Source organism: Pogona vitticeps, chromosome 2, assembly GCF_051106095.1.
Source record: "Pogona vitticeps strain Pit_001003342236 chromosome 2, PviZW2.1, whole genome shotgun sequence".
NCBI lineage: Eukaryota > Metazoa > Chordata > Lepidosauria > Squamata > Agamidae > Pogona > Pogona vitticeps.
In genome coordinates, this window is record NC_135784.1 from 117306416 (window position 1) to 117321775 (window position 15360).

General features: G+C 39.7%; 1 protein-coding gene across 8 annotated transcripts in view; it reads right to left on the reverse strand.

The window, feature by feature from the left end:
- TENM2 (teneurin transmembrane protein 2) overlaps positions 1-15360 on the reverse strand; it is a 1058578-nt gene that overhangs the window by 775829 nt on the left and 267389 nt on the right. For 6 of the 8 annotated variants that reach the window (XM_078385824.1, XM_078385823.1, XM_078385825.1 and 3 more), the window contains exon 4: positions 10577-10852. The exons of the other annotated variants lie outside the window; for them this stretch is intronic. In XM_078385824.1, the coding sequence (XP_078241950.1) occupies positions 10577-10852 (276 nt within the window). The remainder of the gene's footprint in view (positions 1-10576; positions 10853-15360) is intronic. 8 annotated transcript variants of the gene reach the window in all.

A 15360-nucleotide genomic window follows, 5' to 3' on the forward strand; every position in this document is an offset into this window, starting at 1 on the left:
TAGTCCTCTTTCTCTTTCTACAGCCCTTTTGTACAATTCAAAGCCCAACTAGAAAAAAAAAATAACAACACCATTTGATATCGTGTGAGAAGAAGCGCTTGGGCTTGCACAGAATGTCCGGGTATAATACTAATAGGCCTTAATGTTAATTCCTGAAGTTCTTTAATAGCAAAATATTAAATGTTCCAAAATAACATTAAAATTGTACTTGGATTTTCTTCCAAACAACAGCTGAGGTCCTGTTGCTTAAGCAGAACTGGAGTAGTGGCATTGAATCACTGGGGAGCAGCTAAGCCATTGATTCAAATGAGCCTACTCTAGTTGCAACTTACTTCATTAAAACAAGTCACAACTAGAGTAAGCCCATTTGAAACAATCTGATAGTTCCTACTTGAAAACCTACAGAAGTGTTAACGCACCAAATCCCCCAGATTCAATGGGTCTATTCTAATGGAATTGAATATACTAAGACAAAGGATTTCAGCTACTGAAATATTGTTGGGTAATTACAGAATTTTGCAAGGTCCATTAATTGTGGCCTTTGCAAGATCTTAGCTCAATCATTTGATTTGTGTCTGTTGAGATGTAGGATAAAAAGGTAAAGGTTCCCCTTGACAATTTATCTAGTCGTGTCCAACTCTAGGCAGCAGTGCTCATCTCTGTTTCCAACCCATAGAGCTAGCGTTTGTCCGCAGACAATCCTCCGTGGTCACGTGGATAGCATGATTAGACACGGAACGCCATTTACCTTCTCAGTGAGGTGGTACCTATTTATCTACTTGCATTTTTGCAATTTGCATGCTTTTGAACTGCTAGGTTGGCAAGAGCTGGGATGGGGGCTCACTCTGTCGCATGAATTCGATCTTACGACTGCAGGTCTTCTGACCTTGCAGCACAGAGGCTTCAGTGGTTTAACCTGCAGCGCCACCACGTCCTTCCGAGATGTAGGATAGGAGCAATCCTAAACACTCAGGGAGAAGTCTCCAGTATTTCCTTTAAAAGTTATTGTACAAAATTATGTATTTTTGGGGAGGGGGATAATACTTATAATGATTTGCAAATATTTTGTCTCTATAATCCTCCATTACTGATTTGGATCTGATGTCTATTCAGATTAATTTCAGAGGACAAGGTAGGCTTTCAACCATGAAAGTGAATCTGATATTGAAACAAATTCTTTCACCATTAATAGAGAACATTCAACTGCTGCACTTCAGTGTTCCTGAAAGTGACTCATGCCTTCAATAAAAAAAAGGATGTTCATATAATGTCTATTTCCTATGGACATGCTGCGATACCATATGGCATTATGCCTATACATGAGCTGGGGCCTCTGATTCAACTGAGAATTTATGGGAAGCAAAAATAATTTAAGCAAAAGGCTTTCTCCTGCAAGTTACTGTCAACCCTCCATTAAAACTGAATTGTTCCTTCTATCTCGTTATAGTTATTGTCTTCCAGACACATTTTGCTTTTCCAAACCCAAGATTTCAAACAGGATGTTTATTCAACCTTAATACCAAAAAACAATAACACACAAGTTTCAAAATTTATTTCCTTTCAAACAATAAAACCATAATTCCAAAAAGAAATGAAATGGAATTCACTGCCTTCCAGGGAGATGGTCATTTGGGTCCATAGAGACACCACCCTGAAAACTCCCTAGAAACAGATAGATCCCCCTAAAAAATTAACATCAAATTTAGATGCTACATTACAGGGCAGATAGTTCATTGTATCGAATTCTAAAGCAATTTAAGGCCTTGAATGCCTGACATAAAAGGTCAGTTTGGTTCCTCTCATAAAAGGGAACTAGCCAAAAAAAAAAAAAAAAAAAAAAAGATTTTAAAACAGCAGAATGGAACAGAATATATGAAGGCCAGCTCATTACACCCAGGACAGTTCCTCTTCATACTGAATCCCTAAGATATCATTAACCTTGGCCTGTAAAAGCTAAAGTGAATTCTATGATTCTCTAGGGACACATTCATACAACTATAACTCAGTTTTGTCATCTCTTGGCCTTTTAGTGGGCCAGTCTATCACTAATACAAAATAAAGAGATGTCAGCATGAACAAAAGCGAGGAGGAGATGATCAGGTTGTATGCTAAGAGAACCCAAAACAATATTTGTTTGTTTTTCATATGGCCCATACCTAAGAAACAGCCATCATGGCAGTGTCTCCCCACAGGCTTAAACAAGGATATTTATGTTCATTTTATTGGTACTGTACAACTGTGCAGAGACCAGCCAAAAGCCCCGGAAATGTAAGTACAGAAATCAAGCCATATGTCATCTCCTCATGTTACTGTAGCCTGGTGTCCAACTACATGTGATGGTGAATGGTTTAATTCTTTTCATGGGTTACTTTCTTATTTGCATTATGTAAGCTTTCTACCCCGCCACAAAGTGTGTGATGATGAATGTGGGAAAGTACAGATGATTGTAACAGATGGTGTTTCTACACACACAACTGTGATGCTGGGGCATCTTTGGTCAAGTCCTCCTTTATGTCTGATTATGTGTGCATGAGAATGTAGAAATAGGTGTTGAAAAGACAGGGGGGCGGCATCAGAGCATAAAAACAATGAGCACATGAAAAGGACACAACAAATGATTTATCATTACAAAATATAATTAAGCTGAATTCCCTTAAAGTCCTGCAACAATATTTCAGACAGTCTAAGTGCATATATATTTCCATGCTTAATGATGCATCGTTTTAAAAATTTCTTTCATACTAGTCAGCTTTGACATTTCAGAAAAGGAACATTCTGCCAACATTCTGGCACAAGATCTGCAGTTCACAATGATATTGTTTCTTGATCTTTTTACCACATTAACATTGGGTGCACCGTTCTCAAAACACTGCTACACAACTTTCTCACATGCTCAGTATTTTAAAGATTATTGACACTAATTTTAGCCTAGTAGTTTTAGTTCTTAGCCATACCTACGGTAGCTCTGAATAGGGAATTAATTTCTTGGTCTGTATAAAAGTCAAACTTTGCCACAAGTTCTGAATACCTTTTTTTCACTGCAAAACAAATCTGAATCAACTTAAGCAACAGAGCTGATTCTGTACTTCATGACCTTATACATTTGCCAATTGAGATGACATGGAGGATAAATAAATGAATACAGGGAGCCCAGACTTACCTGGGCATGCCTTGTTGCTGTCAGGAAGGGTTCCCTGGGCTCAAGATGCCACGGCAGGCATGGTGGTGGCCATGCAATTCAGTGTAACAAGGAGGGAACAGCTGCCAGAGATTCCACTGGTGGCTCCTGACTGGCCAGTGGGGAACCAGGTTCCCCTGTCGGCCTTGTATTGGCCATTCAGGGAATTCAAAGCCAGACTACAGGGCAGGCAGACCAGAAAACGAAGATTCCACTCCAGTCTGCTGGTCCATCTTAAAAGTGAGGGGGTGTGGCTGCCCCTCACACAGTCCACTGTTCACTGGCATTCTTTCCCCCCTCCTTCCCTCATTTATGGTGCTGCAACTATGTGCCATTTTTAGGTTATTTTATAGGTTCAAAGGATAGAGGGTTGGGTGTTATTGCCACAATGCATGTGTGTAGTCAATTAATTTTGTCACAACTTCATTGTTGATTAGGGGCTGGATCCAGATGGCTTAAGAATACAGACAGGAGCCTACTCACCCAGAACAGTGAACAAACCTCCCTGTACAAGGAGATTGGTGCACGGTCATAGTGTGGCCTTGCTCAGGGACTCACAGGCCCAACCCTTGCCCAGGTGGCTGAGAATCATGGTGTGGCATGCAACTATGTGGTTTCCTGGTGGAACCTTCAGCAGGTGCTGAAGTGAATGGTGGTGGACATAAGGAGGCACTTGAACCTCTCAATGCAGTGGATCCAATTTCTCAAAGCAAGCCAAAGACTGCTTCTTCTTTCGAAGAAAAACTGTGGCCTTTTTTCTTCCAAAGGTTTGTGTGTAATGTATTCCTTTTGTGTATGTGTGTATGTGTGCTCAGTGATACGCCAGCAAACATGGTGCCATGCAAGTAATTTTCCCCAACCTTAAAAGACATATTTTAATACATGCTTAAATATCTACTTGACCTATAGTTATGTAAACAGTTATTTCAAGATAAAACAATTGAATTACACATATTACATAATGACTTATATGAAACTTATAGGTACCAACAGAGGGTTTGTGAACATGATCTGTACATACATATACAGTGGTGCCTCGCATTACGATGTTAATTCATTCCAACGAAATCACTGTAGAACGAAAACGTCGTAATGCGATTTTAAAAAGGCCATAGAAATGCATTAAAACCAGATTAATACATTCTTAGGGGCTTCAAACTCACCGTCCAGCGAAGATCCTCCATAACGCGGCCATTTTCACTGCCTGTGCAGTGAGGAATCCGTGCGAAAACACAGCAGGTGGCCATTTTGTTTACCCAGCGGCCATTTTGAAACCACCGATCAGCTGTTAAAAAATCATTGCTTTGCGATGATCGGTTCCCGAAGCAGGGAACCGATTATCGCAAAGCAAAATTCCCCCATAGGGAACATCATTTTGCAATCACTTTTGCAATCGCAAAAACATCAACATCAAGCGATTTCGTCGTCAAACAGAGCACCCGTCTTGCGGGGCACCACTGTATAAATAAATGTGATATCATCTCTGGTAGTGAAACAAAACCTTTAAGTATAGAGAAAGTGTCTCTTTGAGTGATACAAACAGGAAAAGATTTAAGAAATGTCTGCCCCGACATATCCTGCTTCTGGCCTGCTTCCAGAAATATCTGATGACACAGATTTTGTTATAATACAGCAAGATAATTCTTGCATTATTTGATCTTGAATGGGCAAGCTGGGGTAGTATCATGTCCCAGTCGATGGGCATTGATAGCGGTAGCAGCCATAGAAAGCTGGGGGGGGGATCTCTTTGCAAGGAGGACTCGTAGATACAGAATCTCCCTATCTGCTATTTGATAGGTGAAGAGCTTGTTCTCTTCCCATACTCCCACAGGTCAGAGGTTGCTAATTGCCACTGTGACCAGACACACCTCCTTAGCTGGACAGAGCTTCTATCAGCTCACTAATAAGCACCCATCATCAGTGTACACTGAGTAAGCCAAACAGTCCTCAAAGTGAGCCACTGTCCTGGGATGACCACACTAGGAAAGTGTCTGCTGGGACTTTGAGGAGTATGCGGTATTCTCAATGTCTCACACTGAGAAACACTGTCCCCTTAAAAGAGAGAGAGAGAGAGAGAGAGAGAGAGAGAGAGAGAGGGAGAGGGAGAGAGGGAGAGAGAGAGGGCTTTGAATCTCCAGTTGGTTGATCCACAAATTCCTGTTATCCACAAAGGAAATGGTAGCAAGTTCTTCTGCCTGTGGTTCTTCTACCTCCCATTTTGTACATGCCATGTGTCTGTTGCAATAATTTTTAGAAGAAACTTCACAAACAGTTTAAACAGAATGTTTCTGCTTATTTATTACCAATCACTGAGGTGTAAAATGCAACCAATCTGTTCTGAATTTTATTCCAGTGTTCTTGTTACTTTAAGAGATGCTCATTTGTTATGTGTTCAAAAAGGAAAAGTACAATTCCAAACTTAAGTACACTGTTTAAAAATAGCTTGTAGGAATCCAATTATAAATATCTTCCTCTAGCTGCATCTTTTAAAAAGTAATTCATGGTTTTAACCAAAACTTTTGGGGTGGTTTGTATCTTAGCTAAAAAATAACTGTATTAAAAAGTTGCTTTGCTAGGGACCACCCAGCTGATTAAGGCATTAACCTATTTACAGCTCTTACTATCTAGAAAATGCCACCTCTGCTCACACTGCTGTTAGGGAGCTGGTGGGAAGAGGGTGCGTTCCATTCCTTCCAGCAACAGGAAGGCAGGGCTGGCACGTGACACATGAGCATTGCTGCTATGTCAGCATTTTGGGTGGGATGCAAGGCTTTTATGTGAGGCCCACCCCAAAGCAGGCCTTTCCACTCCTTTGATTGGAACAGAAGGTGTTTGGATAATCTTCTGCCAGCACTATAGGGACAATGGCAGACACTGGCCCCAGGTTTTACTGGTTCTTCTCAGGGACAATAATATTGGCTTGCTGAAGGGAAAGGAGCTGATCTTGAGGGGAATGTGTGACCTTCACAAGGCATGCTGCTGCTGGCTAGGGGTGATCATCATATAGTCAGCCACTCTGGCTAGATGTGTATGGAAAGGTGACTGTGCCTAGATCAGGCACAGAATAGCATCAACAGCGAAATGAAAGTCTGCATCCTTAAACATGGGGGACGTCTTTATGTGGAACACATGGGCATTCAGTTTGATACACATGAGCTGTTTCTGAGGTGATGGCATACATTAGTCAGATGCAAGGGAAACCATCTTTTTAGATGAGCTGAGACAGGGCCTATTAGCTGTACTTGCAGCTTAATGGGGTGAGGGAGCTAATCAAGAGCTAGCCCCTCATGTAGTGGGTATTGCAGGAGAGGGGTGTTAGTGGTGAACCCCACAGGGCACCTTTTGGTGATTAGGTACCCTGAATGGGTACCATGAATTGTGTGATTCAGGTGCACCAGCAGAGATGGCCTTCTGAGCCAGCTTCAGCGACAACCAATTTTGATTCACGAGAATCGGGGGGAAGATGGGCCTGAATATGTCTCCCCAATTTCAGATGGCTGTGGCAAAGCAGACTGTGCACAGCACTGTCCTGGGGCACAGGGCTCACCTGGCTCAGATTGAAGAGGGACCAGGTTGGTCCAGCTGTTCCTGGTTTGATGAATTACCTTATGTCCCATCTCAGTTCAGAGACTACGGGCCAGGTCCGAACCCATCTCTTTATTTACTGGTTGTGGGGGAATACTATATTCTAGAATACATCCACAGCATGCTTAATAACATCTAGAAACTATTACATTATGAGTCTTGGTGACTTAACTGAAACAAAGCTTGGTCATAACTGAAAACACAGGAAATGCAAAGCTTCACTTGTCTCAATCATGCAGGAGGGGCAAACTGAATGTTTTCTTCTCAACCTACAAAAGGGTAAGGTCCGTTGCTGCAATTTTAGCAAGAAAAGAGAACATGATGGATTTTTAAAGCAAATTAAGCAAAAATGTGCAAGATAATCCTTTAACACAATTAATATTTCAACAAAAATTATACAACTTGCACAAAGTAAAAATCACATCCACTTTGTGTCATGATTTTTTTTAAAAAAATTTAGAAACATCACAGAGAATGTTTGTGTCTAACAATCATTCATTCTTCTATGTTTTGTCTGTGTACTTGTGCCCACTTTGTTTCTTCATAGGAAAGGACAAGAGTTTTCACAGCGAGTTTTTGTAAGTTATGGACAAAAAGTGAGGAAATAAAGATAGCAAGCCTTCCCTCCTATTTGGCAGCAAGTGACAAATTTTGAAAACTCCTCATGAAGGTATCTAATTAAGATGCCCTAAAAGACAAAGTATTTAGTAACCATTCTGGAAATTCATTGGCTCCTTACCCTGCCCTTTACTCTTTCTCCTGCAAAGCTGTTTGGGATAGACCCTCCTAGCCAGATGAAAATTGCCAGTACCTATACAAAGAACATGGAAATGGTGGAGCCACTGTGACAGATGGGAAGATCTGGAACCCTTCAGGATAAGCTGGCCAGGTGTCCTTTTTTGCAACAGCCACATGTCAATTTACAACACAGGCTGAGGTTAGTTATCCATCTGAAGACCTCTTATTTTTAGAAGACTATCTCAGTTCAAGTCCTGTGATTTAAAGCTGGAGAACTCCTAAAGGGTAAAGCAGGGCCTTGAAGTCTGCCCATGAAAGTAAGTACCCAGAAACAAACTAAGCAGGTACCCACGCCAGATATTTTGGTATGGGGACTGTATGGTGGTGATGGAACAAAATGGAGCGACAGTTCTGAATTAGAGATAGGTTTCCTCATCAATTGATGCAACGTACCTAATGACTTCCTGCCTGACACATCCAGACAAGCTATGGTCCTTCCAAACCACTTCATCTGGTGCTGTAAGTGTCTGCAAAGATAATCTAATAGGTTCTGCTTCTCCAACGACTTCTTACAATTGCAAATTATAAACTAGTCATGGCGTTGTGGTCAGAGAAACAGTTGGCAAATGTCTTTATAAAAATTCAAGTGTTGCAGCTCTATATACACTCCAACACCGTAAAACCTTTAACTGGAAGCACCAATTACAAAATTGGTTTTGTCACTGGGGTGCTTAAAAAAAATAAACGAAATTCTGCAATTCATCATTACATAATGAACTTGGATCCATTCTTGGTAAAAATACATAAAGTGCTGCTAAGAAGGTTATATGTGGCTTTGCTTTACTGAGCACCCTGGGCCTCTGTTCTTTTCATCTGCCTCTCTCTCTCTCTCTCTCATACACACCCAGAACTTTGCATAATCATTACAAAACGTTATACTTTAGTTAATCAACATACATTTCAAACCTACTAATATTTGAAGGCTCATGCACTTTGAGTCTTACTAGCTCCAAAACTGGAGAGCTAACCCCCTTACCCCAAGCCTTGCATGTGAATTAGAATGAGCACCAGTGTTGAAAATATTCATGTTAAAGTGATTTATTGCAATTAAGCCTCCACTAAGCTACTTGGAAATGTACAGGAAAGTGCCAAAATTGATTTAATACCAAAAGAAAATTGACAGTTTATTATTTTGAAGTGGAATGATATAATCTGTGATTAGCATTCAGTATCAAAATGCCAGTTTTTTTAGAGCTGTTAAGTGTGTTTAATACAGCAGCTGAACTATAGTATCAGGGAAAAAACTCTTAAGAACTTGAAATAGATTCAGTGAAAGCTATTCATCACCACTACAGTTCACACGGGCAGGTGCAAGAATATACAATTCCTAAAGGAAGAAAGAGGAGGAGGTGGAGGAGAAGACAAAATGGCAGACTCCATATGTCCTGCAAATCTGAAATTGCATTGGGGAGTGCTTTTTTCCTGAAGTATAGATTTTTGTTACACATTTTCAAGAGGCACATACCTAACAGGTTATTGATTTGGATCTGAAGGACACGGTGTTTATTACGTAGGAAAACATTGCTGGGCACAAGCATGAGAAATTAATGATAGCTTTGTAAGTGTCCATGCTGTGGTACTGAAACAGTAGGGCACCTGTCAATCTGTATGATAATATATCTCAAAAGTTTATAAAATCAGTGATGTGAAAACACATTGATTTTTCCTGAGCTAAACGGGATTTTTGAAAGAGAAAAAGCAAGATGTTTACTAACTTTAATACTTCTGGTTGTATAACTGTAATTTAGCATGTGTCTATGCATTGTAAAACTGTGTATAAAGTACAAAAATGGTTTCATTTTTAAATAAGGAAGGCTGTCCCTCTTCATTTGTGGTCACATGAATAAAAATACTGTTTTTTAAAATTTAAAATATGACACATTCCACAGAATTTATTTCAATACAATGATAACCTTGGCGAAACTATTCACCCAGACAAATGTGTTTACAGTTCCGTTTTGAACTGTGCTTTATTGAAATTAACGACACGAGAAAGCCAACGGCCAAGAACAGGGACATTTTCAATAAACTGAAACTTATTCAACAGTTGCATAATAACACTTTCAAAGCCATAAATAAGTAAAGTTCTAAGAAATCTAGCGCTATGTATACAATCTATGTATAACCAGAACCAATGAAATTGCATGAAAAAACAAAGAAAGGACACACCATATCCCTAACAGCATATGTTTTTAGGGCTTCTGTTTATAATATCCAATAGATCTGCAATTATTCTATTAAGAGATAAAGTATGGTGGACTTGTGCAAAAGACCTCTACGTCAAAATAGTCCATCTCCCTAAATGAATCAAGCTCAACACCATGGTCAGAATACAAGGGTGTACTTCCAGTGGATTCTACCTCTTTTGGCAGAACGTAGCTTGCATTCCTACTGCAGCCCCAAGCTGGCCCTGGAGAGCTAGGAATTTTCTGGAACACTTCTGGGGTGGGGTTACTATATAAGGCTGCAGGACAGAAGAAGATATTCTCCTTTGCTGAAATTTGATAACCGAGTGTCACAGGATCGTGGCACTTATCAACAAAGGAAATTTTTATTTTCTACCATGTTGATTTACAATTTGATTGAAATAAGGAATGTTGTTCAATTTAAAACAATGCCGTCATCAAACTGTAGTTTACACTATGAGTACCTTAATGTGTTTGCTCTCTTTATCCGGATGAGGGCTAGAAATTTAACTGTTCAAAAAGGTAAGACCCCTAAGCTTCTACAAAAATAGCAGCAAACATAAGAAACAAGAGTAATAATTTAAAGGAACCACCCCATCCACAACACATTAGGAATCTGCAGATTATTTACTTCAGATTAAGATTATCATGTTGTTTTGACAACATTTTTATTTCACAAGGAAAATAGGCAATTGAAACTTTTAAAAACAGATATGCATATTTCTATATGTTTGACACATATGTGTATGTGTGTGAGAGTGTTTGTGTGACAACATACATGCATCTCTACAGATGTACATCATGAAACTTATTGAATAAACTGGCCTACCGTTTTCTTCATCTGATTTATTGTCATTGTCAGAGTCAGTCAAGGTGAGGGCAGAATTTTCACGGCTTGAGAGACCAGAACTGCGCCTGGATTTAATCCCTCTTCCCCATAGTCGTATGGCACGCTCTGGAGACATTCCTCCCTCTGTATCTGAGTCAGCGTCAGACCCAGTGCTGAGGGAATAGCCTTGATGAAGTATTCCTATGTCTGAGCAGTAGCCACTTCGGTGGGGAGAGGGCTCACAAATGCCTAGTTCAGCAAGAGTGAAGTTTGTTCCTGAGAAAACAGAAAGTGGAGATAAAAAAAAGAGGATAATTAAAATTTGTGAAGACTTTTAAATTTAAATATAAATTTATTTGAAAAGAAAGTAACAGACCTTTTTACCTTCCCCTTCATGCAGAACATTACATGTACAGAAATAGGTTGTGCAGATATTGGCAAAGCTGTTCAAAAAGAACAATATAGTGTACAAGTTTGGAAAAAAAAAAGGTTCCCAAGTACTGAAGAAATACCTCAGTGAAAACAGATACCTGACTGAAAAGGTGTCATATTCACTATAACGTGTAATATTGTTCTTTTCTGGGAGAGCTTAATTGACTTGAATGAATGATATAAAAACATGGTAGCTAACAGAGTTAATGGTGACTGTAAAAGTGACTTAGCAGTGGCCTCTCAATGAACGTCTTACCCCTGGATTGCAGGAGAGTAACAGCAGCAAAATTAATACACACAGTGAACAGAAATGATGTATTTGATACAGGTTGCCATCTACCCAGATAAGCAGTGAACTGTGTCACAGGAACAGATCATATTCCATAGGAACGGTGAACTTAGCTTAGTCCAAGATACGCAGTGTACAAAACGGGCAGGCATTCAGGTTTAAAGATTCCACCTGGAGAATAAATGTCCTGTAGGCACGCATAAGTAGGAAGACTCATTTAAGTTGTTATTATTGGTTATAACTTAGTAAGTAAGCTAGAATACCAGAGACCACTTACAGAGTCACAGTGGCAAATTCTGAAAACAGGTGCTCATCATAAGACTCCCCGTAGCCACAATCCCAGCAAGAGTGCAAAGATGTTGTTCATCCTATCAATCCAGGTGCATAGTAATGTGTGTAAGCATATTCTATTTATATGTAGAACGCTCTTCTGCCAGAGTGGTTGTACTTGGCATAATACCGACTTTATCAGAATCAGGTAACAAACAAAGAATAAGCAACTGGTGAATGAGAGTACACTAGTTAACATGTCATATTTTGTTTGGAAGGACGTGAAAATAATTGAGACAGTAAAGAGAGAGAGACAACAAGTCTTGAACCAGCATAAAACTATCAGCACATGTTTTTCCAGGAGTTTCTTTTCCTAGCAGCACACAAAGCAAAAGATAAGAAATTCTTCCAGCTTTTTCTCTCTACTGAGTGAATGTTTTGTAAAGCTAATAGATTTCAATATCAATTCTAGACCAAGTTACTTTGAAATATTTTGTATTACATGAAGAATATTTCACAACAATATTTTATTTCTTAACTCAGCCTGTTTAGAAAAAGAAGCAACAGGAAGCTTCCCTGCCTACAAGTCTGTTTCCAGGCCCAGTTTACAGGATTGGTCATGATCTATAAGCTTTGGAACTGGGCTATCTGAAGGACCATATAATGCCACAGAGAATCCCATCCCTCATGGACTCTTGTCCTTCTGGCAGACAAATATCCTCCTTTTGAGGCAACCTTTTAATTAACTTGAACAAGCAAGATTCTAAAGTCTTTTCAAATTGTGGTTTTAATGTTATTTGACTATTTTTTTAACATATTATATGTCCCTGGGCTTTTAATTGTGTTTATTATGTTATTTTAACTGATTGGGAACTGCCTTCAGTCCCTTTTGAAGAGAAACATAGCACACATAATACAGTAATAAAAAAAATCTCAACTCAAATCCAACCTCAACTCTCTTGACCTACCTCACAAGGTTGCTGTGGGGGTAAAATGGGTAGGAGGAGGACAGCCAGTTAAATCACCTTAGGCTCACCATAGGATATAAATGTAACTGGAATACAAATGTACATATAATGTAGCAAACTGGAGTTATTAGAAGCTGGCCTAGGCAAAATCCAGTTTAAATGTTTTGTAAGATTATGTGTTCGTTTCATTTTTATATTCAGAATTATTCAAAGACGTATAAAAAGCCTTTTGCCTTGCTTAAGGTTCAAATACTACTCAGTATGCTGACTTCTGGGTCTGTAAACACTGCAATAGATATATCCTAGAAGGCAAAATGTACAGCACTAACAATAAAGGTGAAACTAAGAAGAATGCTGTTGTATTCAATCACAAGAAATACTGAAAATGACCCAGTAGTGATTCTGCAAAACAGTGAATCCACACGATGGAATTCTGTGAATTAAAATAACCTGTTCATCTTTATGAGTTCCATTTTAAATAATGAGGCTCAAATATAAGTATCCTTCTGGAAGTAGTCAGCAGAGAGTTCTAATAAGATGTCCTGCGCCTTTCATACAAAAATTCTGATGAGGAAGAAAATCCTGTAGCAGGCAGAACTGAAAGATGGCTTCCAAAAAGATTTTGTGTGGCAGCTACCCATATTGCTATGCTAACCATGGATGCTGCAAAGAGGCAAGGGACAGACAGAAGCTTCAAGCCATAGCTGGTTTTGCCCTCCTGCCTCCTCTCCAGGCTGGCATGTTTCACAAGGGAATCTAAGACATTCTGTTCTTATCCTCATCTAATGCCAGTTTTGGATTAGTGCCCCAGTTCAAAGAGAGTCTACACACAGATGGTCCGCATACACTGAGCTTTTTGCAAGAATTCTATATGCCTGGACTGTCAAAGAGATTGCAGCTGGTGTGTTGGGGATTTCAGAAAGTAGAGTGAGCATAAAACTTCAAAAGATTTCAAAAACACTGCTACAAGATAGGTCAGTCTTGTTATTCCCATTCTGTGGAAGAGGCACGGAGGTTTCGACAGAGTGGCTTGCTTAGGAGACAAATGACACAGAAAAAGCAGAAACGTTACCCTTTCCTCATAATATGCATCTAGGGGCAAATTATGTGTAGTCATATAATGCTACTTAGCTCAAGTAGGTAGGATCGCAAATACAATTTTAATTTGTGCCAAAATCTGGCCACTCAACATGTTGTGAATAAAAGGGCAAGGCCTTGTAATACAGGAATGAAGTAATGTGCCCCTCACCATTACAAACTGCAAACAGACAGAAAAATACAGTTGTAGATTCTACCAGATTCTGACAAGTCCTTCTGTTTGCACACACTTGTTTGTTTATTTCTTTTTCTACTTTTCTTACCGTGATTGTTGTGTCAGTTGCCTCAGAGTCAGGGTCCTAACTAGCTTTCATTTTAGAATAGTTACGAGGTTTTCAATGAAATAAGGAAAGGGCAACTTAAGGTTCCTGATCCCTCTCTTTAGCATTCTTTATCTTTAAATCAGACTTGGTCTGGGCAGCTTTTCAAAGGAACAGCACCTTCAGTAGAATTGTTTTTTTGGCAACACAACTGTCCTCTCCCTAAAAGAAGACATATGGCCACTCTACTTGAGCTAGAAACCCATTAAGTGCGGTCTTGACTTTCTCTGCTTTCATCACACCAACTCTTTCCCCTCCATGATGTTCTCTCTCTCTCTCTCTCTCTCTCTCCTAAGATCCACTTGAGTTCTCTGCCTTTCCTTCACTAACCTCCTTGGAACCTTTATCAAGAAGCAGGAACTTCTCTTTCAGCTCTTTCAGGGTTGCCATCTATTAGTTTTCCAAATCTTGGCAGCTACACCTGCCCTGCTATGTAAAATATCTTTATTATTCTAACCATACGCTGGACTATCATGAAAGGGTACACAAGCACAAACCTTCTCTCTTTCAGCCCCACCCCCCTTCATTCAGAAACACTTTCAAATTGCTTTGTGGATGGAGAACAGAAAGTTGAGTTTCTGTATATTATGGAAGAATACATAACCTGGAAGACAAGGGTGTTTTGAGAACACCCCTTGTGATCTTTTCTTTACCTCTTTTATTCTCGGAACACCTGTGCAGAAGATGCCAATGGTTTTGTCAAGAATAAGAGATTCCACAAAGTTTGCATTCTGCTTAGGGCATCTAAAAGTTCCCCAAGTGTGTGTACATGCTCAGTCTCATGCCCACCTGGACCTTCAAAATGGCAATGACACTGAACGTACTGGTTTACCAAGCTTCTACACTAAGTAACAACAGGAAAAGTGGGTGGTGTGCTGAAAAAAACAAGGACAGGAACAGTTACTTTTTGCAATACAGTTCCAGAGACCACCAGACAGCATGGCTACATCTCTCAACATATAGTACAGGATCTTTTCATCTTTAACAGGGAGTTACTCCCTTCTCCCAAACCTGCATGGCTATTCAGTAGTAAATACTACTGTAACAGGATGGGGATTTCTTTTCGGTATAGCATGGATTATGACCTGAATGACAGAACTATTGTGAAAGAAGGTGTCTATCCTCACTTATTCCTCATTTCCTCCCAATTCTCCTATGCACACATTTTGAACTCTCCATGTCTGCTGGCGGTGTAGGCAACATGTAGATTCAAAGAAAACACCACCCTCCCATAACACATTCTTAGGCTGTTCTAGAATTCACATTTGAGGGCTGTCACTTTAATTTTTTAATAGTTATGGCATCTAGTGTGTGCGTGTGTGAGTGAGCACAGGCAGTGCATAGATCAGTGGGCAACGATACAATTTTAAATCTGTCGTGACTAAAACCGTGTCATCAACCACAGCT